At 45.8% G+C, this 27963-nt stretch overlaps 1 protein-coding gene across 11 annotated transcripts in view; it reads right to left on the reverse strand.

Moving 5' to 3' along the window:
- Positions 1-27963, reverse strand: part of LOC101480758 (receptor-type tyrosine-protein phosphatase mu) — a 222954-nt gene that overhangs the window by 103397 nt on the left and 91594 nt on the right. For 8 of the 11 annotated variants that reach the window (XM_076888607.1, XM_024803712.2, XM_076888605.1 and 5 more), the window contains exons 10-18: positions 22695-22848; positions 21642-21817; positions 21365-21474; positions 21075-21276; positions 20411-20513; positions 7217-7398; positions 6908-7002; positions 3868-3904; positions 252-326 (exon numbers count right to left, since the gene is read on the reverse strand). In XM_076888607.1, the coding sequence (XP_076744722.1) occupies positions 252-326; positions 3868-3904; positions 6908-7002; positions 7217-7398; positions 20411-20513; positions 21075-21276; positions 21365-21474; positions 21642-21817; positions 22695-22848 (1134 nt within the window). The remainder of the gene's footprint in view (positions 1-251; positions 327-3867; positions 3905-6907; positions 7003-7216; positions 7399-20410; positions 20514-21074; positions 21277-21364; positions 21475-21641; positions 21818-22694; positions 22849-27963) is intronic. The other 3 variants (XM_024803717.2, XM_024803716.2, XM_024803718.2) reach the window with 1 other exon arrangement.

Consider the following 27963-nt stretch of genomic DNA (forward strand, 5'->3'; position numbering starts at 1 on the left):
GATGACAGAGTCACCTCCATCTTTGTTCAGATGTGTTTCGGGGTCATTTATTTTACTTTGATTCGTGCCGAGTGTGACGCGTCACAGGCCAAACAGTCAGAAAGATCACAACATCATTTCCTGTTCAGTCATGTTTGAGCTCCACAGACATGAGCGCCTCTCTTATTAGAAATTATTAATCCAATAAAGCCATTAAAGCCAGAGATTCCAGTCAGTGTGAGTCTGTGTGTGTGCAGCGTGTGTGTGCTGACCTGTTAGCTGCTTGTCGCCTGCTGCCGGGGCGATGCGAATGTAGGGCGTGGTGAGCTGGGTGACGATTATAGCGGCTATTCATCCAGGAAGGCATGCAGACAGACAGAGAGAGAGATGGCAGGTCTGTACTGCAGCAGAAACATTAGTAACACACAGCGCCCTGCTCTCCTGTCACAGCACAGCGCTAACACAATGCTAACACAGCGCTAACACAGCGCTAACACAATGCTAACACAGCACACAGCACTCAGCGTTTGTGACTCGAGTCGTCTCCTTATTTTGACCCAGTGCTTCCACCTGCTGTCTCATTATTATCATTATCATTGTTATCAATAAAGCAGGAAACGCTGCACTCATCTGGGTTTAAATAAAGTCACTTGAATGCTCTGATCGTGTGAAGAACTCTTGGTGGCAGCTTTAAACTGCTGATCGGCGTCGCTCCGCTTGCAGCTGAGCTCGAGCCGAGCAGCTCCACATCCTGCCTGAAGCCGCGAGGACAGCGGCTCTGTCCATCACATTCACATAACTTTCACTGCTTTGGTTGGTGTCCCATCTGTGAGTGCTTCCCTTAAATTCTTTGAAGTTGCGGAAGCTCACGCTGCTCTGATGGAGGCCTTTAGCTCACCGGGATCTTTGGATCAGAGGTTTCTCTGAGATTTGGGTGAAACAGTAACAACCTGGTCAGGTGGTGAGCAAAAAAAAGCTCTCAGCAGACAGAAGCATGAAGTGCTGTAACACCTGGCTCTGACCTGAACCTGAGTCTCTGCCCTCCTCCTCCAGACTCCTGCACCGAGTTCAAAGCAGTTCTCCTGCTGATCAGCCCAGTGAGAGGTTCATTGTCTCTGGTACCAGGGCTGGAGCTCCTTCCTCTTCACCTGGCAATTGCTGATGCTTGTTGAAAGTTCTCAAGTGGACTTTTCTTCACAGTCCTCTGCTGTCTGTGCACCTTTTCCTCCACTGTTCCCTCCCGGTGAACTTTCCACTCCCACCCCTGTGAGAACAGTTGACCTTTTTAGCGGTGACCTTCTGTGCACTCACCCTCCTGCAGGATGCTGATCATCATCATCTGGACAGCTGTGAGGTCAGCAGTCTTCCTCGTGGACTTCTGTAAGCCACAGCCATCCAAAACACTTCACCTGACTATGGGAATATAAAATCCTACATGAAAAAGCTAGTGTTTGTTTTAAGAGGCTTTAATAAAAGGTTAATGTTGAACTGTAACTGTTGATCGGGGTTACTAAGAGACGACATTTGGTTGCTATGGAAACACTCTGACCTTCCCAGAATGACATCACCTCTTTCCTTCCTGTACAGGTAACCAATCATAAACTGGGTGTACCTGAAGACACGACCTTTCTCCTGCTGAGGTCTGACTGATTCGCTGCCTATTGATTATAGATCAGTATTGATTTACTGCAGCAAACCCCTGTTAGTCTTCTTCTTCAGTCCAAACTGATTTAAACTGAACTGTGAGCCAAACAGAGGAGAGCAGAGCGCTGTTCACCTAAACATACCTGGAAGAGAAGCTCGTTAATCAGCCAATCAGTGATCAGATGTTATTAATCAATCAATCAAGCAGCAGAAGCAGAGAAAGAACAGGAATCTCCTAACCATGTGTTCATCGCACTCACAGAGGTCAGTTAGAAAAAATGTGTTTATTAAAAAAGGATCAATCAGTGTATATACATATACTCACGGTGTTACCATGGCGATCAGTCAGTGCATACAGATCATGAATGTTGAGTCTGACTTAGTGAAGGGTCTCTGCTGGGCCATGAATGGTTTTATACTGGACACTAATCAGGTCCAAAAAATGATGCTGGTTTATATTTGACTGAGAACAGCTCCTGCATGCAGGCCAAAGAACTGCTTATATGACTCATCGACAATAAAGTCAGTGATTATGAAGGACAGAACAAAGAGTGTAAACGGGATTCATGTGCACAATAACCAATCATAAAAGACAAAAACAAAAAAAACTGTAACCTCCAGCACCGCCGCTCAGGCTCCTGGTGGACACACCCACGATATCAGGTTCAAAATCCTACGTCGTCTCGTTCTCCAGAAAACTTACTCTGACTCCGATTTAGCTCAGAGTCAAACTCGTCACAGAGTTTCAGCAGATGCACCTGCGGCACTGACGTGAAGCTCCTGCATCACCTCGTTCTCAATTACTGGATTCACAATCTGAGGTGTCCACAAACATAATCCTGTCCCTGTTTGATATCAGAGACAGCAAGCATGAAGTCCAAAGATCAACCGCTAACCCGAGGTGCGGTACAGGTGTGATAAAACAGGAGTTTTAACCTGTGTTTTTCTTCGTGCTGTTATTATTGACACATTGATATTTTCTCTCATGTATGTATTTTTATGAGCATTTTTGGTTATTGCTGATGAAACATAAAGTTATTATTGGAATAAAAATCATCATTAACGTGAGGCTGAATGTCAGCTCAAATGTGCGTTTCTCTCCACACGCTTCATAATTGAGGGTGCAGCATTTCTCCTTTGTTCTTTTGAAATAAGGTGGAGTTGATCGTGTGCAGAGATGGAAGGAAGTGAGTCTTTTTTCTGTCTGGCTGCATTTAAACGTCACGCCTGCTTCACACGCTCACAGAGGCGGTATCATGTTTCATTTTACACCTTTACTTTCTGCTGTCTCGGTGTGTTTTAACATTCAGCAGCCGTTCACATCACAGCAGCTCTGTTAGTGCTGCAAGGCATCATGGGTACTCTAAAAGGCAATATGGTGGGTGGGGGGGGGGGGGGGGGGGGGTCCTACCCCCTGGGGTTGGCCACTAAAGTATGACTGACAGGTACGTAGGGACCGACAGAGCCAATCAGCATATGGTGTTGTTAGCCAGCAGAAACACGAGCTCCAATAAGAGCTGATTAAAGCCAGAACAGTCGATTACTGTGTGTGTGTGTGTGTGTGTGTGTGTGTGTGTGTGTGTGTGTGTGTGTGTGTGTCTGGTTGATCCTGGATGTCCATCAGGGGAGATAACAGTGTTTTTGTTTAGCTGTGCTGTGCTCTCTGGACACCCATACAGGCCCCGTCATTAGCCTGGGTTTAGCCTGATATTAGCGTAGCACAGAGCTCTCTCTCTGTGCGTGTGTGTGTGTGTGTCGAGGACATGAGTCCATGGTCCTCCTCTGATTGGAGGATAGGTGTCAGGGACAAGCAGCCATCTGTGAGCCATTATACCTCTAGAACCATTAGCCTACAACTCCAACAACTACACACTTTTCAAAATAAAATGATACAAACTACCTTTCAAAATAAATATTAAGGAAGACTTTTACGAATCTTATAGAAATGGGACCTTGTGTTCACTAAAATGTATTCTATAACCTTTCAAATTAAACTGTACTGCCACCAACATCATTTTGTAGAATTTCACATTTAACAACATAAACTTTCAAAATAAAAATTACATTTGTACCTTTAATCAAATGTCTATAACCATTTTCAAAATAAGACCTTGCACATTTACCTTTCACATGCAGCTAATGAAAAGGTACATACAGAATTTTTCTGATTATAATTTTTCAAAATAAAATGAAAAGGGTCCAACTGGTACTGAATAAATTTCAAAGTAAAATGCAGGCTCTTACCTTTAGTGGCCACTCGCACACAGTCGATCTTTGTCTCCTGTTGGAGAGAAGAGCAAATTAGTTTCCTGTCAACACAAATGCCGACATATTAGCTGTCACATCTGGCAACTACCCACACACACACACACACACTCATCGTAAACAGAGCGGACAGAAGGCAAATTGCTGTGGATCAGTGCCTGTGCTGGCATTTACCAGCCAACACACACTCACATATAACACAGACACACACACACACACACTGCGTGAGGCAGGTTTTGGTGAAAGGCGAGCAAGAACATCTTGTGTCTTTCTGGTTTTAACAAACAGCCGACAAATTAACCACAAGAGCTCATGAATATTCATCCTCACACACACACACACACACACACACACACACACACACACACACACACACACACACACACACACACACACAGAGCAAAGCGAGGCGACAGTAAAAAGCACTACAGCTGCTGCATTATTCAACACACAGACACGCACATACAAATTAAACCTCCCAGCATCAATAATTAACACCCAACATAATACAATATGTGTGTGTAACTGTTAAAATTTGTCTTTTCATTACACACATATATGGCATACACACGCACACACACTGTAGCCTATTAGTGTCACTGGTCAGGCTGCTGAAACTTTCTGCACCCCTATTAAACAGCTGTGTGTGTGTGTGTGTGTGTGTTTGTGTGTGTGTGTGTGTGTGTGTGTGTGTGTGTGTGTGTGTGTGTGTGTGTGTGTGTGTGTGTGTGTGTGGTCTCGGTCTCACTCATCTGGTTTTATGACAGGAAGAACAGAGAAAGTGTTCAAATTGACAGAACAGAGCAGAATCATGTGGAACCTTTGTTAAAAGGGGAAGCGTTGCTCTGTCGCACGCCGCCGTTGGGCTCGGCTGCACGCTGTGATTGGATATCTTGACACCTGCCACTTTTTAAAATAAAAGCCAGAGTGTTTGCTCTCTGATAAACACTCTGTGCACAACTGGTTTAACCCCGGAATGCTTAGGTAAACACCTGAGCTAACACAAGTAAAATATTAGTCTGGATTTAAAGTGAATTCTCTTCCTCAAGACAACATTATTGTCATCTTCATCATCATCATCTGGTATTCAGAATAATCCACCACAAACTCATACAGAAACCAAAGATGAAGGTTCAAAGCTGCCTGGCAGTCTGTTTTTACCGCACAGTCTCAGAGAAGCTTTGTTTCAGGCACAAAAACAACAGGTACTAAAAATGACTCGGTCAGGTTCAGGAGCTTTTGGGTCACTGAAAACACATGTTTAAAAAAGTCCTATCAGGGTGGAGATTATCACACAGTGTGCCACTTTATTGTTTACATGAAATGAATTTCTACAATGGCAGATAAAGACAAAATAATGTTGCTGTTAATCTGACTATCTGCAGTTTGCTTACATGCTTACATCTTGATGCAGGCTCAATCATCCAGGTAAGTAAATCTCCAAAAGTTGATTCTGTTCATCTGGACGTAGAGTTTTGTGGGAGAAAAGTTTCGTCATCATCCAGGTGACGTCTTCAGTCTCAGCTGACTGCAGGTTTCAATCTTATAAACAGTACATTTGCATAATGACTGAAACCAGCCCACTGAAGGAACAATGGGCTGGGAGGTCAGTTCCTTAATCATAATTATGCAAATTCTCATGACCATTGATCAACAACCACTGACCAAAACCCACTGATCAATGGCCATGAGTCCCATTCACAGAGAGTTGGGGAATGGCTGCAATTACAGCATTGTAAGATGGTGACAGATGTACCCTTAGGCCACTCCTCCATTCAGAGATGGTCTTTTTCACGTAAATGGCCTCCTTGACTCCGCCCTCAAACCACATCAAATTCACCAGGGAGGATATGAAAAGTGGCAGGTTAGCCTTCTTAGACTGTGAGATTTCCATCAGTAATGGGGGACATCTAAAAGCTGACGTGTACCATAAACCTGCACATACAGTTCTTGTTCAGTATCTAAGGTTTGACTCTCATCATCCACTGGAGCACAAACTGGGTGTTATCAAGAAGCTACAACACAGAGCGATCACCATCCCCACTGACACAGCAGCCAGGGAGGCAGAAGAACATCAAGAAGGCCCTGAGTAAATGTGGTTACCCCAGCTGGACTTTTGTCAAAGCTGGAAAGGCTCCTAAAGAAAGCTCCAGCAGATCCAGGAGGCCATTTACGTGAAAAGGGAAAGACCATCTCTGAATGGAGGAGTGGCCTAAGGGTACATCTGTCACCATCTTACAATGCTGTGATTGCAGCCATTCCCCAACTCTCTGTGAATGGGACTCATGGACATTGATCAGTGGTTGTTGATCAATGATGATGAGAGTTTGCATAATTAAGATTAAGGAACTGACCTCCCAGCCCATTGTTCCCTCAGTGGGCTGGTTTCAGTCATTATGCAAATGTGCTGTTTATAAGATTGAAACCTGCAGTCAGCTGAGACTGAAGACGTCACCTGGATGATGATGAAACGTTTCTCCCACAAAACGCTACGTCAGGATGAACAGAATCAAGTTTTTGGAGATACGTGCTTACATATACACACGCATATACAAAGACAGAGGAGTCAGAGTGAGCTTCGGACGTGGCTTCTACATCCAACACAGACCCTCTTACAACCGACCTTGGTTTTGAATACATTTCCTTTTTAAAAAAAATGTAATTTATGTGTGCTGCATGCCCTTTGTTCATTCCTAAGATGTGAGTCTACACCAACTAAAATACTGTCTTTAGTTAATGTGTGAAAGCCTCAGGGAATTCATACTATGGAGTTCCTGTCTCTCTCAAACTTTCTTCTTCTGCCTTATTGTTACCTTATAACAAAAACACGACTTAGTTAGCATCAATCAATAAAAACAACTTAGTCAGGTTCAGTCTTCAGTCTCATAGTGATCCATTGATATCTGCGTGAATATCCATGGTAGACTGCAGACAGGAGCCGATGACAGCTGATCCAGCTGATTTAAATGATTTGAATTCCACTGTGTTGGTTGTGTTACCTGTAAACAGGTGAACTCACCCCATTGGCAGTGCTGACAGCCTGATAGTAAATCCCATAACTCTTATGAGGCAGGAGGGGAGCATTCCAGTAACCACTGTAGGTCCTGTTGTCACCTGTACAAACACAAAGGTAAACAGACTCACTGATGAACTCACAGACTGACTCAGTGAATGATTGACTGGATCACTGACTGACTCGTTTATTAACTCACTAATTAAGAGACTCACAGACTGATTCGCCAACTGACTGAGTCAATAACTGACAGACCCATTGACTGACTAACTAATTGACTGATTGACTGAGTGAATGACTGAATGTGTCACTGACCGACACAGAAGGGCATGGGCGCCCTCAGCTCGCTCATTGGAAGCTCAGCGCTGAAGTAATACTGGGAGTCCAGCAGCGTGGCGTTCTGGAAGTGAATGGGCACTGGATAACAGCGCAGAATCTCTGCAGTGCCTCTGGTCTGCCTGCGGGGGCGCTCCTCTTCCACCACCACCTGGTATTTACTACAGACAGACAGGTTGAACCGTAAACAGATCTTGTAAAACAGAGTCACATGTTTACTGTGATGCTGGCACTGAAGCGAGGCATTATCAGTTTGGATTATGGGAAAAGCAGGATCAGCTGTTTGTGGATCCTGCAGCTTTGACCATGGCTCCAGCTGAGAAGTCCGGTCAAAGGAACCTTTGGGAGAATCAGTAATGCATGTGTTCGTAAAAAGGAAAATGGGATGAAGATCAACTCTTGTTGTTGCAGAATTGCTGCTGTGAGCTTTGCTGTTCGTGATTGTTGCTGATAATTGGCTGGATTTCAGTTCACATACAAGCCGACACATTAAACTGCTCGGCTCTTCTTCTGCCCATCTGTTGATTCATTATTCAGCTCCACATAAAGGTCACCTATGCCTCTCCTCCATCACACTCTCCTTCACTTTTATTAACTCTCCGTCTGTGTGTGGAGGCTGTAACTTTAGTTTGACATTAAACTGATCGTTCATTTCCTCCTGTCAGAGCTGCTATTAAATCCTATACGCAGGTAAAAGACATAAAGGAAGACAAGAAAGGGAAATAACATGAGATATAATATTTTAAAAAATATATAATTCTAGGTAGCTGTCACCTACTTATCCCTGAATAAAAAAAAATCCTGTTCACCATCGACCACCAAAGAATTTTAAAGGACATACAAATATCAGATACTTCATTCTGTATGTGACAGTCAGGAGGAGGAGCTGCCTGATTGCTCCTGTGCTGATTTAAAGCCTCATGAACATCTCATTAAAACCTCAGTCTGACCATTATAAGGGCATCGACAGAAAAAGACAGATCAAGCTCTACCGACATTTAAGGAAACTTTAGCAACTTCGGGAAACCTGTCAGATCCATTAAAACTCTCCACGAGAGAAATGATCAACTTTATTGTCAAAGGAGCTTGCAAAGAAAAGCATCTGGACTTCTTTAAGTTACTTGAAGACGTTTCACCTCTCATCCGAGAAGCTTCTTCAGTTCTAAGGTCAAATGGTGGACACTACAGATTACTACACTACAGATTACCACACAAAGATCACTACTCTCCTCAGTGACAACAATACCTACGAAGCCCTAAAGCGAGACCCCACAAGCAGCTACAAAAATAAAGTTATCGCTTTTCTTCAAGACTTTGAAAAGGACAAAATCATTGACCGCCTTACATATCACTGCCTTTACCCAGGGGATGCCATACCCTGCATTTACGGACTTCCTAAAATCCACAAGGAAGCTGTCCCACTCAGACCCATAGTCAGTAGCATAAACTCAGCCACTTATAACATTGCTAAACACCTTGCTACCATCCTTGCTCCTCTCGTGGGGAACACCCCACACCACATCAAGAACTCCACCGACTTCACCGTCAAGGTCCAGAAACTTACCCTGGATCCAGATGAAACCATGGTGTCCTTTGATGTAGTCTCTCTCTTCACTTGCATACCCACCACGGAGGCCGTGGAGACTGTCAGAAAACGACTACAAGAAGACAGCTCATTGGAAGACAGGACCAACTTCACACCCGATCAGATCTGCACACTGTTAGACCTCTGCCTCACCACTACATATTTCAAGTACAACGAAGGCTTTTACAGACAAAAACATGGCTGTGCCATGGGCTCCCCCGTGTCACCTATTGTAGCAACCTTTACATGGAGGAAGTGGAAAGGAAGGCTCTTGGCTCTTTCAAAGGAAGAGTACCCAGCCACTGGTACAGATATGTAGACGACACCTGGGTCAAAATCAAGACACAAGAAGTGGAATCCTTCACTGCGCACATTAACGCTGTGGATAAAAACATCAAGTTCACCAGGGAAGACACAAAGGACGACTGTTTGCCTTTCCTGGACTGCGCTGTGGACATTGAAGAGAACGGCAAACTCAACATCGAAGTTTACCGGAAGCCCACACACACGGACCAGTACCTCCTCTTTGACTCCCATCACCCTCTGTAACACAAACTTGGAGTAATTAGGACCCTACACCACCGGGCAGAACGTGTTCCCTCTAAGCCTGAAGGAAAATAAGAAGGAACACACACATGTAAAGGAAGCACTCAAAACGTGCGGCTATCCTAAATGGGCGTTCTTAAAGTCAGCAAAGAGGCACAGAAAAGAAGATCAGACACCAGCGAGGGAGGATAAGAAGGACAGACACAACAACATTGTCATCCCCTATGTAGCCGGTGTATCAGAGAAACTCAGGAGAGTTTTCTCCAAGCATGACATCCCGGTGCATTTCAGACCCAGCAACACGCTCAGACAGAAACTGGTTCACCCGAAAGACAAAACGCCAAAACACAGACTTAACAATGTGGTGTATGCTGTACAGTGCAGCGAGGAATGCTCAGACCTCTACATTGGAGAGACCAAACAACCACTTCACAAGCGCATGGCACAACACAGAAGAGCCACCTCCACAGGACAAGACTCAGCAGTCCATCTGCATCTAAAGGTCAAAGGTCACTCTTTCGAGGATGCCAATGTTCACATTTTGGACAGAGAGGACAGATGGTTTGAAAGAGGAGTGAAAGAAGCATCTATGTCCACTGTGAGCAACCATCTTTGAACAGAGGCGGGGTTTACGACACCAACTCTCTGCCATCTATAATCCAGTTTTGAGATCCCTTCCCAGACGCCTTAACGCCCACTCACATCCTGGGCCATCTGACCTCAGGAAATCGCATGATAAGGTGGAGCCAGGTTTCACAATGAGCTCACCCGAAACTCTGGCTGATTGGGACCCACACCCAGTTTACACCTTGGCTCAGGCGATTAGAGGATCATCAGGGGGTCCTTTTGTCCCTCTGTGGGGGGAAACTCCCACTAGGTTTATATCTGGGACTCTCCACCATTTGACCTTAGAACTGAAGAAGCTTCTCGGATGAGAGGTGAAACGTCTTCAAGTAACTTAAAGAAGTCCAGACGCTTTTCTTTGCAAGCTCCTTTGACTACGATGACCTGGATGACTGAGAACCTTCACAGTCGATCAACTTCATTAAAACACCACAAAAACTGACTTTCAGAAAACTCGACATAAACTGTTTTAGTTCTAACTGAACACAGAACACTTAGTTTCTATCAGTGTTTGTACTCTGGAAACAACAGTTGTGTTCTTCACAGGAGTCTCACACACACACACACACACACACACACACACACACACACACACACACACACACACACACACACAGGTCTGTGAAAACACTTCAAGAACTATACCACCTCTATTAAGTTACATTATACATGCTTCCCTTAGGCAGTATCATCAGATGACACCCAGCTCTATCTGTCCATGAATCCAGGTCTTTATGTCTTAAAGACATAAAGCCTTTCTGCTTCTTAATTCAGATCAAACTGAGGTTATTGTACTCGGCCCTGAAAATCTTAGAAATATGGTATCTAACGTCTTGATGCAGGCTCAATCACCCAGATAAGTAAATCTCCAAAAGTTGATTCTGTTCATCTGGACGTAGCGTTTTCAGGGAGAGAAACGTTTCGTCATCATCCAAGTGGCTTCTTCAGTCTCAGCTGACTGCAGGTTTCAATCTTATAAACAGTACATGTGCATAATGACTGAAACCAGCCCACTGAAGGAACAATGAAAATACATAAACAGGGTGCAACTTTAACACCGATTGTCTGTATGAACAACTCGGTCACCTATAACATCTCCAAGTTTCTGGCTTTGATCCTCAACCCGCTGGTGGGCAGCTCTGAACACCACATCCAGAACACCCTGGATTTTGTTGAGAAGGTGAGAGATGTCATCATGGAGGCAGATGAAACCATGGTCTTGTACGACGTTACATCTCTCTTCATTTGCATCCCAGTCACAGAAGTGTTGGAGGTAGTTCATAAGAGATTACAGGATGACCCCAACCTCAGCAGCAGGACCACTCTCAGCATCGACCAAGTTTGTTTGAACTGTGTCTTCATTCCACCTACTTCACATACAAGGGTCAGTTCTTCAGGCAGAAACATGTGTGTGCCATGGGCTCCCAGTTTCACCCATTGTGGCCAATTTGTACATGAAAGAAGTGGAAAAGAGGGCTTTGCTATCCTACCCTGGAACACCACCAAGCCATTGGTTCAGATATGTGGATGACACCTGGGTGAAAATCAAATCTCAGGACGTGCCACAATTCATGGGTCACATTAACTCAGTGGACCGACACATCAAATTCACCAGGGAGGATATGAAAAGTGGCAGGTTAGCCTTCTTAGACTGTGAGATTTCCATCAGTAATGGGGGACATCTAAAAGCTGACGTGTACCGTAAACCTACACATACGGATCAGTATCTAAGGTTTGACTCTCATCATCCACTGGAGCACAAACTGGGTGTTATCAAGAAGCTACAACACAGAGCGATCACCATCCCCACTGACACAGCAGCCAGGGAGGCAGAAGAACATCAAGAAGGCCCTGAGTAAATGTGGTTACCCCAGCTGGACTTTTGTCAAAGCTGGAAAGGCTCCTAAAGAAAGCTATTCCCCAACTCTCTGTGAATGGTCCTCATGGACATTGATCAGTGGTTGTTGATCAATGGTCATGAGAATTTGCATAATTATGATTAAGGAACCGACCTCCCAGCCCATTGTTCCCTCAGTGGGCTGGTTTCAGTCATTATTTACACAAAACGCTACGTCCAGATGAACAGAATCAACTTTTGGAAATATGGTATCTAAGCAGACTCTTACTCTGGATGGCATTACCTTGGCTTCCAGTAACACTGTGAGGAACCTTGGAGTCATTTTTGACCAGGACATGTCCTTCAACGCACATATTACTTTGTCTGGCTATCGGACAAAGTACCGGACTCCGCAATACAACTGCCGGGGTTCTCTGTGCACCGCGCGGACAGGTCACAGGATCTTACTGGGAAAAGCAGAGGCGGTGGTGTGTGTTTCATGATCAACAACAGCTGGTGTGATTATGCGAACGTGCACCCGGTCAAATCCTTCTGCTCACCGGACCTGGAGTACCTGATGATTAAGTGCCGGCCATTCTGGCTACCGAGGGAATTTACAGCAGTGATTATTACGGCTGTTTACATTCCCCCACAAGCCGACACTGACCGTGCACTCAGGGAACTGTACAGCGCGATCAGCAGCAAGGAAACCGCACACCCAGAGGCAGCGTTTATCACAGCCGGAGACTTTAATAAGGGAAACCTGAAGAAAGTCTCACCAAAACTCCATCAACACATCCTTTTCAACACACGTGGAAACCGGCAACTCGACCACTGCTACACCTCTTTCCGGGATGCGTACAAAGCCCTCCCCCGCGCCCCATTCGGCCAATCAGATCACCGCTCCATCCTGCTCCTGCCCGCCTACAGGCAGAAGCTGAAACAGGAAGCTCCAACCCGGAGGGCGGTGCACTGTTGGACGGACCAATCGGAGTCTGCGCTGCGGGACTGTTTTGATCACGCGGACTGGGAAATGTTTCACGTGGCCGCCAGAGACATTGATGAGTACACAGACTCAGTCTGTGGATTTATCAGGAAATGCGTGGAAGATGTCGTCCCATCCAGAACAGTCAAATCCTTCCCAAATCAAAAACCCTGGATTAACGGAGATGTTCGCGCGGCACGGAACACCGCCTTTGCCTCCGCGAACACATCGGACTACAAACACGCACATTACCAACTCCGGAAGACGATCAAAGCAGCCAAACGTGAGTACAGGGACAGGGTGGAGCAACAGTTTGACAACCCTCGGAGTATGTGGCAGGGACTAAACACGATCACAGACTTTAGAGGGAAAACCAGCACACCGCAGACCACGGCCTCTCTGTGTGAGGATCTAAACGTATTCTACGCTAGATTCGACACAGCGAACACCACGAGACCGGACAGTGTGCGCACCGCGGATGACGTCAGTGCGCACACTGTGTCTGAGGAGGATGTGCGGAAGTGCTTCAGGAAGGTGAACGCACGCAAAGCTACTGGTCCGGACGGGATTCCCGGCCACGTCCTCAAGTCATGCGCGGCTCAGCTGGCTGGAGTGTTCACGCACATCTTCAACCTTTCCCTCTCTCTGTCTGTAGTCCCAGCCTGCTTCAAAATGGCCACCATCGTCCCTGTACCCAAATCCTCCACCATCTCCTCATTGAACGACTGGCGACCTGTAGCCCTGACCCCCATCGTTAGCAAATGCTTCGAGAAGCTGGTCAGGGACTTCATCTGCTCTGCACTACCCGACTCACTGGACCCTCTACAGTTTGCATACCGCCACAACAGGTCCACTGATGATGCCATAGCCCTGACACTACATACTGCCCTGTCACACCTGGAGAAGAGAGACACGTATGTGAGAATGCTGTTTGTAGATTACAGCTCAGCATTCAATACCATCGTTCCCTCGAAGCTGGACAGGAAACTGCAGGATCTAGGACTGAGCAGCTCCCTCTGCAGCTGGATCCTTAGCTTCCTGTCTGACAGACGCCAGGTGGTCAGACTGGGCAGCATCACCTCATCCCCCATCACACTGAACACTGGTGCTCCACAGGGGTGTGTACTGAGCCCTCTCCTGTACTCACTCTACACCTACGACTGCACGGCCACTAACAGCTCCAACATCATTGTGAAGTTTGCGGACGACACTACAGTGGTGGGTCTTATCACCAACGGTGATGAGACGGCTTACAGGGAGGAGGTCAGCGCCCTGACCCACTGGTGTCAAGACAACCATCTCACCCTCAACGTCGCAAAGACAAAGGAGTTGATAGTGGACTTCCGGAGGTGCAGAGAAGTACACACCCCCATCACCATCAACGGCGCTGCTGTGGAGAGAGTGAGCAGCTTCCGGTTCCTTGGAGTACATCTGGCTGAGGATCTTACGTGGTCAGTACACACAAACAAAACAGTGAAGAAGGCGCAGCAGCGCCTCTTCTTTCTCAGGAGACTGAAAAGATTCGGCATGAGCCCCCGCATCCTCAGGACCTTCTATCACTGTGCCATTGAGAGCATCCTCACTGGATGCATCACCACCTGGTATGGCAACAGCACCGCCTACAACTGCAAAGCTCTCCAGCGAGTAGTGCGGTGCTCTGAACGGATAATTGGAGGTGAGCTTCCCTCCCTCCAAGACATCTACAGGAAGCGCTGCCTGAGGAAAGCGGGGAGGATCATCAAGGACTCCAGTCACCCCAGCCATAAACTGTTCAGACTGCTTCCATCAGGAAGGAGGTTCTGCAGCATCCGGTCCCGTACCAGCAGACTGAGAGACAGCTTCTTCCATCAGGCCATCAGACTGCTGAACACGTCATAGACACCTCAGCTTCACTACTGGAACTTCAACATTATGCACTCCACACTGTATATAAATGCCACTTGTTTTGCACATATTCAACTCTGTATATTTTATATATTTTATTATTATTATTATTATTATTATTTTATTTTATTTTTTTACTATTTAATTTGTAAAAATGTGTATACACACACACACACACACACACACACACACACACACACGTAGGAAAATATTTAGTATACACATCCAGAAATGCATATACTATTATATATTGTACATATATTTATTAGTTTCAGGTTGGCCATTCTTGCATTTTGCTCGTTTGTGTTGTTGTGTTTGCACATCTCTGTTGCTTGTGGGGCTCGCACACAAGAATTTCACTCGCATGTGCTGTGCCAGTGTGCCTGCACATGTGATGTGACAATAAAAAGTGATTTGATTTGATTTGATATTAAACAAATATGTAAGACTGCTTTCTTCCATTTGTGCAACATCTCTAAAGTTAGAAATATCCTGTCTCAGAGTGACGCTGAAAAACTAGTTCATGCATTTATTATTTCCAGGCTGGACGACTGTAATTCATTATTATCAGGATGTCCAAAAAAACTCACTGAAAAGCCTTCAGCTAATCCAAAATGCTGCAGCAAGAGTCCTGACAGGGACTAGAAGGAGAGAGCAGATTTCTCCTGTTTTGGCTTCCTGTTAAATCCAGAATTCAAAATCATCCTCCTCACATACAAAGTCTTAAATAATCAGGCCCCATCTTATCTCAATGACCTTGTAGTACCATATCACCCTATTAGAGCACTTCGCTCTCGCTCTGCAGGCCTACTTGTTGTTCCTAGAGTATTTAAAAGTAGAATGGGAGGCAGAGCCTTCAGTTTTCAGGCCCCTCTTCTGTGGAACCAGCTTCCAGTTTGGATTCAGGAGACAGACACTATCTCTACTTTCAAGATTAGGCTTCAAACTTTCCTTTTTGCTAAAGCATATAGTTAGGGCTGGACCAGGTGACCCTGAATCCTCCCTTAGTTATGCTGCAATAGGTGTAGGCTGCTGGAGGATTCCCATGATGCACTGGGTGTTTCTTCTTTCTTCACACTTATTAATCCCCAGCTCTCTTCCACAGCATGTCTTTAGATATGTGCCAATTCCTCGGCCGCATCCTTTGGAGGCCGCATTTGAAGGCCGATTACGTCACAACCAGGAAATGAAGGGTGCTCCAAATGCATCCTTTATTTCCCCAGATTTGAAGGATGGGTCGGGTGTATTGTTCGTGGTCCACCATATCCCAGAATTCCTAGCGCGGCCCCGCCAATTCCAGTTTCCAAATATGGCAGAAGCAACTTATTCTTATTACTCTTTGAAATATTTTATTAATTCAATTATTATTTATAATATTTGTATAATAATATAAAATACTTTTCAAATGCGGCAATGGAGTATATCTGCTCGGTTTATCAAGACATCACATATTTGTAAAAGTGCTCTGATGTGTTTGGAGACGTCTGTTACCCACCAGCTCGATAGTTAGCCGGGAGCTCGAGGGTCACTGAAGCCGGCGAGTGCAGCGGACTCCCGGCACATCATTTCAGATCCCCATGGTCTTCACTACTTAGGTTAAACATGATATATAAGTCACTATGATAACTTATAAATGTACATTTTTGGCTTTTTTCAATGTTTCATTTGTTCCTGAGTAAATCGGTTTGGCTGAGATTAAAGTTTTAGTTTTCACACAGTTGAATAAACATCAACCTGATTAAACAGAAGTGTGAGATGGTCGAGAGTTTACTCCTGTTATATTTATAGTGTCCTGTTATATTTTAAATAACAAGGAGCAGACAGCCGAGTTTATTAAACTCCACCGAGACAGCGGTGACGCAAAACTGAAGGCTCGACCGTCCAATTTCACAGCCAATTTCACCGGCCTTCAGAGAACCCGGCCTATGTGGGCCGGGTCCTCTGAAGGCCGGCTTAGGAATTGGGACATGTCTTTATCCTGTCTGCCTCCCCTCACCCCAACCAGTCACAGCAGATGGCCCCGCCCCTCCCTGAGCCCGGTTTTGAGGTTTCTTCCAGTTAAGTTTTTCCTCCTTACTGTCACCAAATGCTTGCTCAAAGGTCAACGTCTGATTGTTAGTGTTTTCTCTGTATAACAGGATCTTTCATTGGGACAACTGCTGTGATTTGTTGCTGTATAAATAAAATTGAACTGAACTGAAGTGAAAGTATTGTGGCTCTAGAGTAAACTTTCTTTTCCAGCAGAAGAGCCTGTATGTGGTTTACACTGGGCTGCACCTGAATGCAGCACGGTTAGTTTTTAAGACGGCGTGTGTCCCTAGGGACGCTGGAAACAATAGTTGTGTTTTTCATAGGAGTCCAGTTCAGGACAGAAGTTACATATCAACACACACACACACAGTTTCTGACACACATCTGAAGGTGTGGAGGGTGAAACTGCAGTGTTGTCACATTTCCTGCTGGACAGGAAACTAATGGAGGACAGGAAGGCGCACAGACACAAACACACTGTTTTTAATTCGCCTCTGAAAGGAAGAGAAGAAGAACAAATTGGATCATTTCTGCCTCGTTCTTTCAGTTCTCCTCCCCCCACATCTGTCTCTTTCTTTATGTCCTTTCTTCTCCTCTCTGTCGTTGACGTTCCATCTCCAATCACATTTCACCACGCTCGAGTCGCAGGACTTGTTGTGTGTGTGTGTGAGACAGTAATCTGATTACAGCTGCAGGTCGCTGCCGGCAACACCTTTTGTCCTGTGATGCGCGTATCCTACATACGTGTGTGTTTGAATCTGTGTGTGCGTGCCTGAAGGCCAACACACACTGTGGTGTCAGAGAGAAAGTTAAATATAAACACGCAGACCTTAAATCGTATCTCGGAGCAGCATCTGTTCAATCTGATGGATTTCACATCAGACATCATGTCGATTAACACAGCGCAAATCACACACACACACGCCTCGCCCCTACACAAAAGGAAAAACAGATCTCGCTTCAGCTGAAAAGATCCATTTTCCTCCTTTCAGCTTCCTCTTTCTTCGCCCCCACTCAAACACAAGAGTCACGTTCGAGTGACTGATCTGCAGCGTTCGCAGCGCTCTCTCGCTGCTTGCACAGAAAACACGGCCACTCGCTGAAGTGGCGACGAGCACGTGCAGGTGCTTCCGTGAGATTCTTTTCAGACATCTAGCAAACCAAAGAAAGCTGAAGTGGAGCTGGAACTGCTCTTGCTGAGCAAACGCAGGCAGGAATAAACAGCTGACATACACCTCCAACAGCTTCACTGGGTTTCATCCACCCAGTCATCACACAGCAGTGGCAGCACGGTTGCCTCACAGTTTAATTCCACCATCAGGTCTTTCTGTGTGGAGTTTGCACGTTCCTCCTGTGTTTGCGTGGGTTCTCTCCCAGTCGTTGTCTGTCTCTATGTGCTAGCCCTGCGACAGACGGGGGCCTGTCCAGGTCCTACCCTGGGGCTGAATAGGCTCCCGTCGCGCCCCTACATGGAGGGTTGGTGACGTCGGGCTGCTGTCTGGTGGTTAGCTACAGAGGTGGGGTGAGGTTAAACTGTTCTCACTTAATGCTGAGGGTTCCTGATGGGTGGAGAGAAACGCCGTCATATGGACCAAACTCCATCCAAAGAAGGTCTGAGAGGATACACACAGCTCGAAGCCGACATTCATGTTTGGATGACTTCAAATCGCAACAACAGTCGCTTTGTAGTGTAAGGAAGACCCTACACTGATCCTCGGCTTCATGGCTCAGATATGTGGAGTCAGCGAGCGTACGAGCTGCACTTACACTAACTGCAGAACCAAAAGCCACGCCCACTGCCACAGCCTACTCCACGCTCGTTAACACAAGCAGTACATCAGTAGATACGCACAAGCGTCGAGGCCACCAGCTACCCAGCATGCAACACTTTGTGTGTCTCTGCACGCGGGGCTGCTGCAGTATCACGGAAAGACTCACTGTGATTATTTCACAATGACACTTTTGTGTTTTTCATCTTTTTTTTAGCAAATTATTCAGAATTAAAATGAGTAAAAATCATTATTTATACAGCACCAAATCACAACAGCAGTCACCTCGAGGCGCTTTATATTGTACAGTAGATCCTACAATAATAGATACAGAGAAAAACCCAACAATCATATGACCCCCTATGAGCAAGTACTTTGGCGACAGTGGGAAGGAAAAACTCCCTTTTAACAGGAAGAAACCTCCGGCAGAACCAGGCTCAGGGAGGGGCGGGGCCATCTGCTGCGATTGGTTGCGGTGAGAGAAGGAAGACAGGATAAAGACATGCTGTGGAAGAGAGACAGAGGTTAATAACAGATATGATTCAATGCAGAGAGGTCTGTTAAAACACAGTGTCCTCATTATCATAGAGACTCTGTGAGGTGAGATCTCGCGTGGAACTCCACACTGAGGGAAATGAGCAGTTATTTCATGGTTCTTCCATTTGCGAATTATCGCACCACCTATTGTCATCTTTGTCCTGTCATCTGTAGCCCATTCCAGCCTTGTGTAGGTCCAGTCTCATCCCTGACATCCTTGGAAAGCTGTTTGGTCTTGGTCATGGTGCAGAGTTTGAATCTGGACATACTGATTGCTTCTATGGACAGCTGTCTTTCATACAGCTAACGAGTTGAGAAGGCTCCCGGTGTCAGCTCCTTACCTGTATGAAACACACCTGGGAGCCAGAAATCTGCTGATTGATGGGCACAGTCTCTATGGAGATGGGTTTTTGGAGGGGTAGCAGGAGGAGAGAAGCTGCAGAGAGGCGTGTAAGACTGCAGCTCTGCTTCCTGGTCCCAACTCTGGATAGTCATATTTTGGGGGGGTTTAATAAATTTGTCCATATTTCTAGAAATGAGAGCTGCTCCATCCAAAGTGGGATGGATGCCGTCTCTCCTAACAAGACCAGGTTTCCTCCAGAAGGTTTGCCAATTGTCTATGAAGCCCACATCGTTTCTGGGACACCACTCAGACAGCCAGCAATTTAAGGAGAACATGCGGCTAAACATGTCACTCCTGGTCTGATTGGGGAGGGGACCAGAGAAAACTACAGAGTCCCACATTGTTTTGGCAAAGTTGCACACCGATTCAATATTGATTTTAGTGACCTCCGATTGGCGCAACCGGGTATCATTAGATTAAGCAAATATACCTGCCAGTCTCTCCATTACAGCTCACCTTAGTGTCTCCACCTTTAGGTCACTGCTCTTGGCCTGTAGTCATGTGACAAGCAGGTGTTCATTATCAGCGGCAGAGCCTACCTGTCTGAGACGCCGTCTCACACGCTGCTTCCTGTCTGTTTGTAGTGTGTGTGCGAGACTGACACATTAACTGATAATCCCTGGGTAATCCTCTGTGTTAGAAGTGGGCTTTGATTAGCCCCGCCCGCTGATTGTTAATTAACCAAATCCCTCGCTAAAGCCCGATGACAGAGCCCACTCAGCTGTTGACATGACGACTGTTACTGCAGATACCGCCTCCCTCTGGGCAGCAGTGAGTGTGTGTGTGTGAGACAGTGAGTGTTTTTTAATTTCAGGACAAGTCTTAATTTCCTGTTAGTGATGTGAGCAGTTTGTCGCCTGACTTCCTGCTTCAGGGCGGTACACGTCGGCGCTTTAATCTTTAACAGCAACGTCATGAAATGTTCATGGAGTGGGAGATTGATGCTGCTGAATATTTGAACAGGTACGTTACCTGACCGGGGCCCCACGGCTCTGAGCGGGCTTCAGCAGGACGGTGACGGTGGAGTCGGTCTGATTCAGAGGAGACTCCTGATCGTACGCCGGCATCAGAGGAGCTGAAGAGGAGGAGGAGTTACAATATGTTCAGCTCATTCCCTCCTGATTTACCTTCACACTGAAGCAAAGAGTGGAAATGACTCAAAGGCCTGGCGAGGAGCAGAACCACACCCGAGCGCACAGGACACAGTGGAATCAGCTGATTCCTTCCAGCTTGACTGTTTGTGTCGGGAAAACCAAGGTCCGGTCTGCCTGTTTACTCTCACCCGCCTGAACACTGTGACTGAAAGCTCCGTGGGATTAAACACACGACTGGCTTTTCAAAATAAAATGTCAGTAAGAGCCAGTGAGAAGCACTATTGAGTTAACCCTTTCTCACCCAGCCCAACTTGTTTTGTAGTTTTGGCTGTAAAATGACATCTTTCAGGAAACATTTGAATTTTCTCTCTACTCCAGAGTTATGGTCATGTGACGCATATTTCTCTGTCCGTGTTGAGACAGCAGAAACTTGTGAACGCTTTGTGCTACTGTGATACACAAAATAAGCTCACCTTGTCTTCCTTCATTGCAGTCATTTAAAGTAAAAACAACAATCTGAGCTCTTAGTTTGACAGTCCTACCTGAGATCTTGGTGGTAAACTGGGTGATAACAGGGGGCCCAAAGCCTTTAACAGTGGAGGCTCTTATTGTGAAGGAGTAGGTGGAGCCTGGGTAGAGGCCGGTGAACATGTGGCTTGTCTCATTGGCCGGTTTCAACACCCTGCCGCTCTGATTGGACAGGTCAAACTCCGTGTCGAAGGAGCTCAAGGCTTTGTAGGATATCTGGGGAGAAGACAGACATCGGGACCCAGATGACTCACGGGGTCTGACTGGGAGACTGCAAAGCCTGCTGGGAGTTGTATGTATTTACCTCATACTGCCGGATCAGGCCGTAGGTCTGCAGCGGTTCCCTCCAGCTCAGGCTGATCTGCTGCTCGTAGCTGCTGCCGAGGATCGAGTCCACGGGGACTGCCCCGGGAACTGAAACCAAAATGTCACCATAGGTTACCATCGGAGGACAAAGCAGTAGACTCTACTGTGTTTCTACTGTGAAACTGTTGTGACTCTACTGTGATTCTCCTTTGATTCTACTATATCTCTACTGTGACTCTGCTGTGATTCCACTGTGACTCAAGGGAGAGTTTTACCATCCTCGTCTGTCAGCACCAGAAGCTCCTCGCTCTCCTTGCGTCCTTCGGGGTTGCTCAGGATGAGTCTCAGGCTGACGTTGGTGAAGGGTGGAAGGTTGCGTACGGTGTGCGTCGGCATGGTGCTCCTTGTGTCATACACCTCCTCCTCCCGCACCTCCTCCTTTGCTGGCTCCCTGCAGGAGAAACAGCAGGTGCTTGGAAAGAAAGCAGCTAGACTTTAAGTTTCATCTGAGAAGCTTCTTCAGTTCTAAACCAAATAGTTGAGTGGTATTCATCTATTTATCAAGTTGTCCCTTATGAGGGACCCACTACTGATCATGTGACTCATCACATTAGCCAGTGGGTGAAAAAAAGTCGTGGGTCATTATCAGCAGAGGTTTCAGGTGAACCAACTGTGAGATCTTGCCCCACTCCATCATGTGACTTATTAAGATCAACGGCCCAGGATGTGAGTGGGTGTTTAGGCATCTGGGAAGGATTGTAGATGGCAGACAGTTGTGTCGTAAGCCCCGCCCTCTGTTCACAGTGGACATAGATGCTTCTTTCACTCGTCTCTCAAACCATCTGTCTTGTCTGTCCAACATGTGGACACCGGCATACTCGAAAGAGTGACCTTTGGTAACACCTGACACCTCAGCTGATAATGACCCACACCTTGGCTCATGTGGTGAGTCACATGATCAATACAGGTTCAATGACCCTCATAAGGGACACCCCCACTAGGGTTTAAATACCTGGGACTCTCCACCATTTGGTTTAGAACTGAAGAAGCTTCTCGGATGAAATGAAACTTAAAGAAGTACAGTTTCCTTCTTTCCTAGCACCTCAGAGCCCCTCCTACCTTCACCTGTTCACCACGCCCTCCATCCAGCTGTGGTCCAACTCTCTATCTCTAATTTCTGCTGGACCCTCCTTCTCTTTTTGTATGATTACTCTCTTCTGCCAATCATTGGCCCCTCCCTCTCACTTCATTTGGTTCATTACTATCTCTACCATTGGGACCTCCCTCTCTTCACCTGTTGGCCCCTCCCTCTTGCTTCCTGTGTGTACCTGCTCAGGGCCCCTGCAGGTCTGTAGCGGTACTGCACAGTCAGGTTGTAGCTGTAGCAGCGTGTCACGTTGTATCCGAATGGTTCCCAGCGAACCGCCACCTGTTTGGACTGGATGTCAACGACTTCAAGACGCCGTGGGCCGTTCATCGGATCTGAAACCAACACGGAGACCACACAAACAGGAACACGTGATGAGGATAATGAATTGAGACACACCTGTGCTCACCTGTAGCCCTTCTTATCCTCTCCACAATGATGAAAGTAAACTGAAGCTCCTGCCCTGTTGCTGCTGTTCTTAACTTCTGATGGATGTAAACATGTTTTCTTTGACGGAGGATTCGGGTGTTTGTCCTTAAACTGAAGGAAGCAGTGTGAACGTCACGTTGTCACGTCTCTAAAATCCTCTATGTGTGTAAAGTGAAAACAGAGCTGGCGAAGGGCTCAGCTCCGCTCTGCTGCCAACTGTCGCCAAACCGGCGCCTTGCTCTGGGGTCAGTCGGTGCTCAGCCAATCAGAGTTGTTAGGACCTGACCAGGTGACCTCCATCTGAGTTTCTTCATCGCTCAGCATTTTTATCGGCACGCCTTGTCTCCATCGGCTGACCTTCCTGTTGGTGTTAATGACTGAAGCAGCATGTGTCAAATGCAACAGAACAGCTCACTGCATGCACACCAAATCACAAACATAACTATGCTTCTTACCAAAGCACGACTGCAAATCCTGACATGCATCTACATGTCCGTAGGAAAAACACCTCGTTACAGTCTGCTTCACTTATATCTGGGCTTTGCTTTTCCTCACTTCTAATATGAAGTAATCCAGCCAGTGAGACGATGTGAAGAAAATAAGGTGTGCCATCTCTTCCTCAAACCTCTGTTTGTTTCTTTTTGTTGTCCATCACACACGTCCATCTGTTTTCTTACGGACATGCTGATGGATGTTAGGACTCCCAGTTGTGCTTCGGTAAGAAACGGTTATGTTTGTGGTGTGAATATTTCGAGCTGTTGAAAGAAAGATGATTACACTGCATAAAATATCTGACGCTCAGCACATTCGACCAGACGAGGAAAAATCCAGCCGGTCGGTCTGGTGACTCAAACCAGCTCTCCTCCTCCTCCACAGTCCTCGTTTATAACGTGCTTTACAAACATCAACATCACAGCTAACAGCTGGATTTTACCGTTTCAGTGCAGCTAGCCAAACAGTGAACAGCCACTTCCTGCCACAGACATAGACAGTAAAGTGGACAGTCTGTCCTGGTTCAACATGAACTCACTGCTGCAGCACTAAAGTGATCCCCTCACACTCACGTTTAGTTTAAGTGCCCTTAATTTTCTCTGAGGTATCCATCCTGTCAGTAGTTAGCTAACATAAAGTAATGCGAGTCTGTTAGCACCAACCAACCAATCACATGACGTCACATCCCATACTGACAGAAGATGGCGCTGAACACGACCCGACATCACAGACAGACTTAGGTCCAGGCTCAGTGAGGTATATTAGCCTTTATGTGTAAAGAGTTTCATTTCCCCGTTAATGAGTGAAATTCTGGGATTTTATCAGCAGGTATCTGTGCCTGTGTGATGCTCCCCTACAATATGATGATCAGCTGATAATTCAGCACTCCACACAAACATGGAAAAAGAAACAGATGATTAGCAGGGATTGTGTTTCCCAGTCACCCTGCATGTTTCCTGTTTATCACATGTGTCTCCAAACAGGCAGAAACATATAAAACCAGTGGCTGTTAACTAAACCCGAACCTTGCAGCATCACCAACATCCAGCTGGATAGAAGCCTGAGGAGTGGACCAATGGGTATCCAGCACTGCAGACTCCACCCTGACGCTTCACTGAGGACGGAAACAGACTTCAACTCAAACTTTATTAACACACAGCATGAACACAGATGGAACCATCTGGGAACCATTACAGCCCGTCCAGTCTGGGCTCCTCAGAGCCACACAGAGCCCCCCCCCTCTGAGCCTCCAGCAGAGACTTTAACCAACACTGGAAAAAACCCGAGCTCCCTCTGAGACACAGAGAGGGAGATTAAAGGAGGCTTCGAATTGAGCGCGCTCACACACACGCATTCACACGCACACACACATACACGCACGCGCGGGCACACACACACACACACACACAGTCTTTCTAGTGGCCAATCTAAGTGCTTTATTTCAAGATGACAGACAGCGATCCACTCAGAGGGGGAATGATAGATGAGAGCAGGAAAGAGCAATTTCTCCTGACAAACCCCTGTGTGTGTGTGTGTGTGTGTGTGTGTGTGTGTGTGTGTGTGTGTGTGTGTGTGTGTGTGTGTGTGTGTGTGTGTGTGTTCAGGTATTTTCTGCAGCTGGTGAACAATACCTTTCCTGTTCTTTGTTGTCGTTTGTGGTTGTGTGTGTGTGTGTGTGGGGCACAATAACAGGAAAGAAGTTTTCTGTGCAGCCGCAATCGACCACACACACACACACACACATACACACACACTGCAGGCTTTTAGCTGAACACAATAGAGGCACTTGTGAGTTTCTGCACCTCGATTGTTGCTCTGAAAGAGAGATGTCGACTTAAATGCTCTGTCTGCAGGGAACACACACACTCACACAGCGACATCGCTACGGCAACAATGTGGGTTGGGGGTCAAGGGAAGGAGGGGGGGGGGCATTGAGGTGGATCCCATTACCCATAATCCCCGAGGGAAGAGTGAACGCTATCACATAAAATCCTCCCATTCCCCTCTGATCAAACCTGTGTGTGTGTTTGTGTGGTCGTCATGGTTTCCATCCCATCATTTTTTGGGCTGACATTTAAATTACTTGGAGCCAGTGCACCCAGTCGCTGACATCACCAGGTAGTTTTCCACAACATGGCAAAAACTACAAATGACAACCGTCAAGAACTACAGAGCGCCATGTTCACAGCATTCACTGATTACACCAGTGTGTATTCAGATTACTGATTACACCAGTGTGTACTCAGATTACTGATACTTTGATAAAGCTCAGATTACTGATGTTAGGTCAGACTGTGACAGTAAGGTGAACCTTTTGCGAGGTCAGACACCTGCAAAGGTAAGATGCTAACACCAACCTCCAGACTCAGAGTGAGCTCAGGGAACTGTACAGTAACGCCACTGTTTTGCACATGTCTCACTCTGTATATTTTATTTTATATATTTTATTTATTGTTTACTCTATTTAATTTGTAAAATATGTGTACACACACACACACACACACACACACACACACACACACACACACACACACACACGTAGAAAAATATTTAGTATACACATCCAGAAATGCATATACTATTATATATTGTACATATATTTATTAGTTTCAGATGTAGCCATTCTTGTATTTTGCTTGTTTACATTATTGTATTTGCACAACTCTGTTGCTTGTGAAGCTCGCACACAAGAATTTCACTCACATGTGCTGTACCAATGTACCTGCACATGTGATGTGACAATAAAAGTGATTTGATTTTGATTTGATTTGATTTGAACGGAGATAACCAGCCAATCAATCAATCAATCAGGACAGTAATCAATATATCTTTTTTTATCTTCTTCAGGTTTATTTTCTTTTAAAGGAAAATTAGATATTAGTAATAGCAAAAAAAAAAAAAATTATGTTATATTGTTATATTATTCTATATTAAATTATTTATTTATTATTTAAAGGAGTCCCAGGCTTCTACCTTTCTACCTTTAAAACCCACCACCAGCCAAATGGCTGGTAGGCTTTTAGCTAGGCTTTAGCTTCAGCCAAGTGGAAGCTAAATTGGCTAGTCATTCATATGTAAATTAGGTTGTTAGCTGGGAATTCTGGAGGGAGGGGAGTGGGGGTGTGTGGATGAGGGGGTGGGGGAGCTGCTAAAAGCTGTGAACTTCCTTTTGTGTTTCATCTTGATGCATTCTCAATCATCCAGGGAAATAAATCTCCAAAAGTCACCAACTTGGAGTGTTTCAGTTTGCCATCTTAGGGAGAAATCAACACACATGGGTGTATGTCCTTTGTTGCTGAGATTTATTGATAAAAACAGTACAAAAAACCAACCATTTGTACACATATTTACAAATAATAATAAAAAGTGAGTGAGTACATTTCAACATTTTCAGCAATCACTCACAATCCTGGCACTGCCATGGTATCTGTAGTCTGCATTTACCACATGTGTATCTGTAGCAGTGAACACATCGCACAGTGGCATGATTGTTCTTGCATTTGTGTTTGACCTGACACATGGCTCTTTTTCCAGGACTAGGTGTGGAGGGTTGTGTCCGAAGCAACTGTTCTTTTCTTGCCTTCTTCTCAGCTACATGAGAGTGAGCCAACTCTCTTGCAAGCTCCACCACATTTACATATGAATGACTAGCCAATCCACTAGTGGATTGAGGAATTTCCCTGCGAATCTTGTTGACTGTGCCGAGGATGGTGGTTTTCAGTCTAAGAAGTTTTTGCGCAAGTGAAAGCGATGTGAAAAAATTGTCCGTGGTAACATTTCTGCCCTTGTCTAGGAATGGTTCCATCAGCCTCATTACTACATTTTCAGAAAGTCTCTCCCCAGTGGGACAATTGGGGTCCTTGCCAAGATATGGGAAGACATTGCAAATGTACTTGGATTTTAGGTCGCAAGCCACCCAAAACTTGATCCCAAACTTGTCAGGTTTACTTGCAATATACTGCAGGAAACAGCACCGAGTCTTTGATGGGAAAAGCTGTTCATCAACGGTGATATGTAGACCAGGGTTGTAGCACGTGATGCAGTTGGTGACCAATGATCCCCACACACTGGAAATTGCAGCGAACTTATCAGTCTTTGCTCGATTTGCTCCATTGTGGCATCAATCAGACCACTGGTATAATGTTGAAATGTACTCACTCACTTTTTATTATTATTTGTAAATATGTGTACAAATGGTTGGTTTTTTGTACTGTTTTTATCAATAAATCTCAGCAACAAAGGACCTACACCCATGTGTGTTGATTTCTCCCTAAGACGGCAAACTGAAACACTCCAAGTTGGTGACTTTTGGAGATTTATTTCCCTGGATGATTGAGAATTCATCAAGATGAAACACAAAAGGAAGTTCACAGCTTTTAGCAGCTCCCCCACCCCCTCATCCACACACCCCCACTCCCCTCCCTCCAGAATTCCCAGCTAACAACCTAATATACATATGAATGACTAGCCAATTTAGCTTCCACTTGGCTGAAGCTAAAGCTTAGCTAAAAGCCATTTGGCTGCTCTCC

The sequence above is a fragment of the Maylandia zebra genome, linkage group LG9 (assembly GCF_041146795.1).
Source record: "Maylandia zebra isolate NMK-2024a linkage group LG9, Mzebra_GT3a, whole genome shotgun sequence".
In the NCBI taxonomy this organism is placed as follows: domain Eukaryota; kingdom Metazoa; phylum Chordata; class Actinopteri; order Cichliformes; family Cichlidae; genus Maylandia; species Maylandia zebra.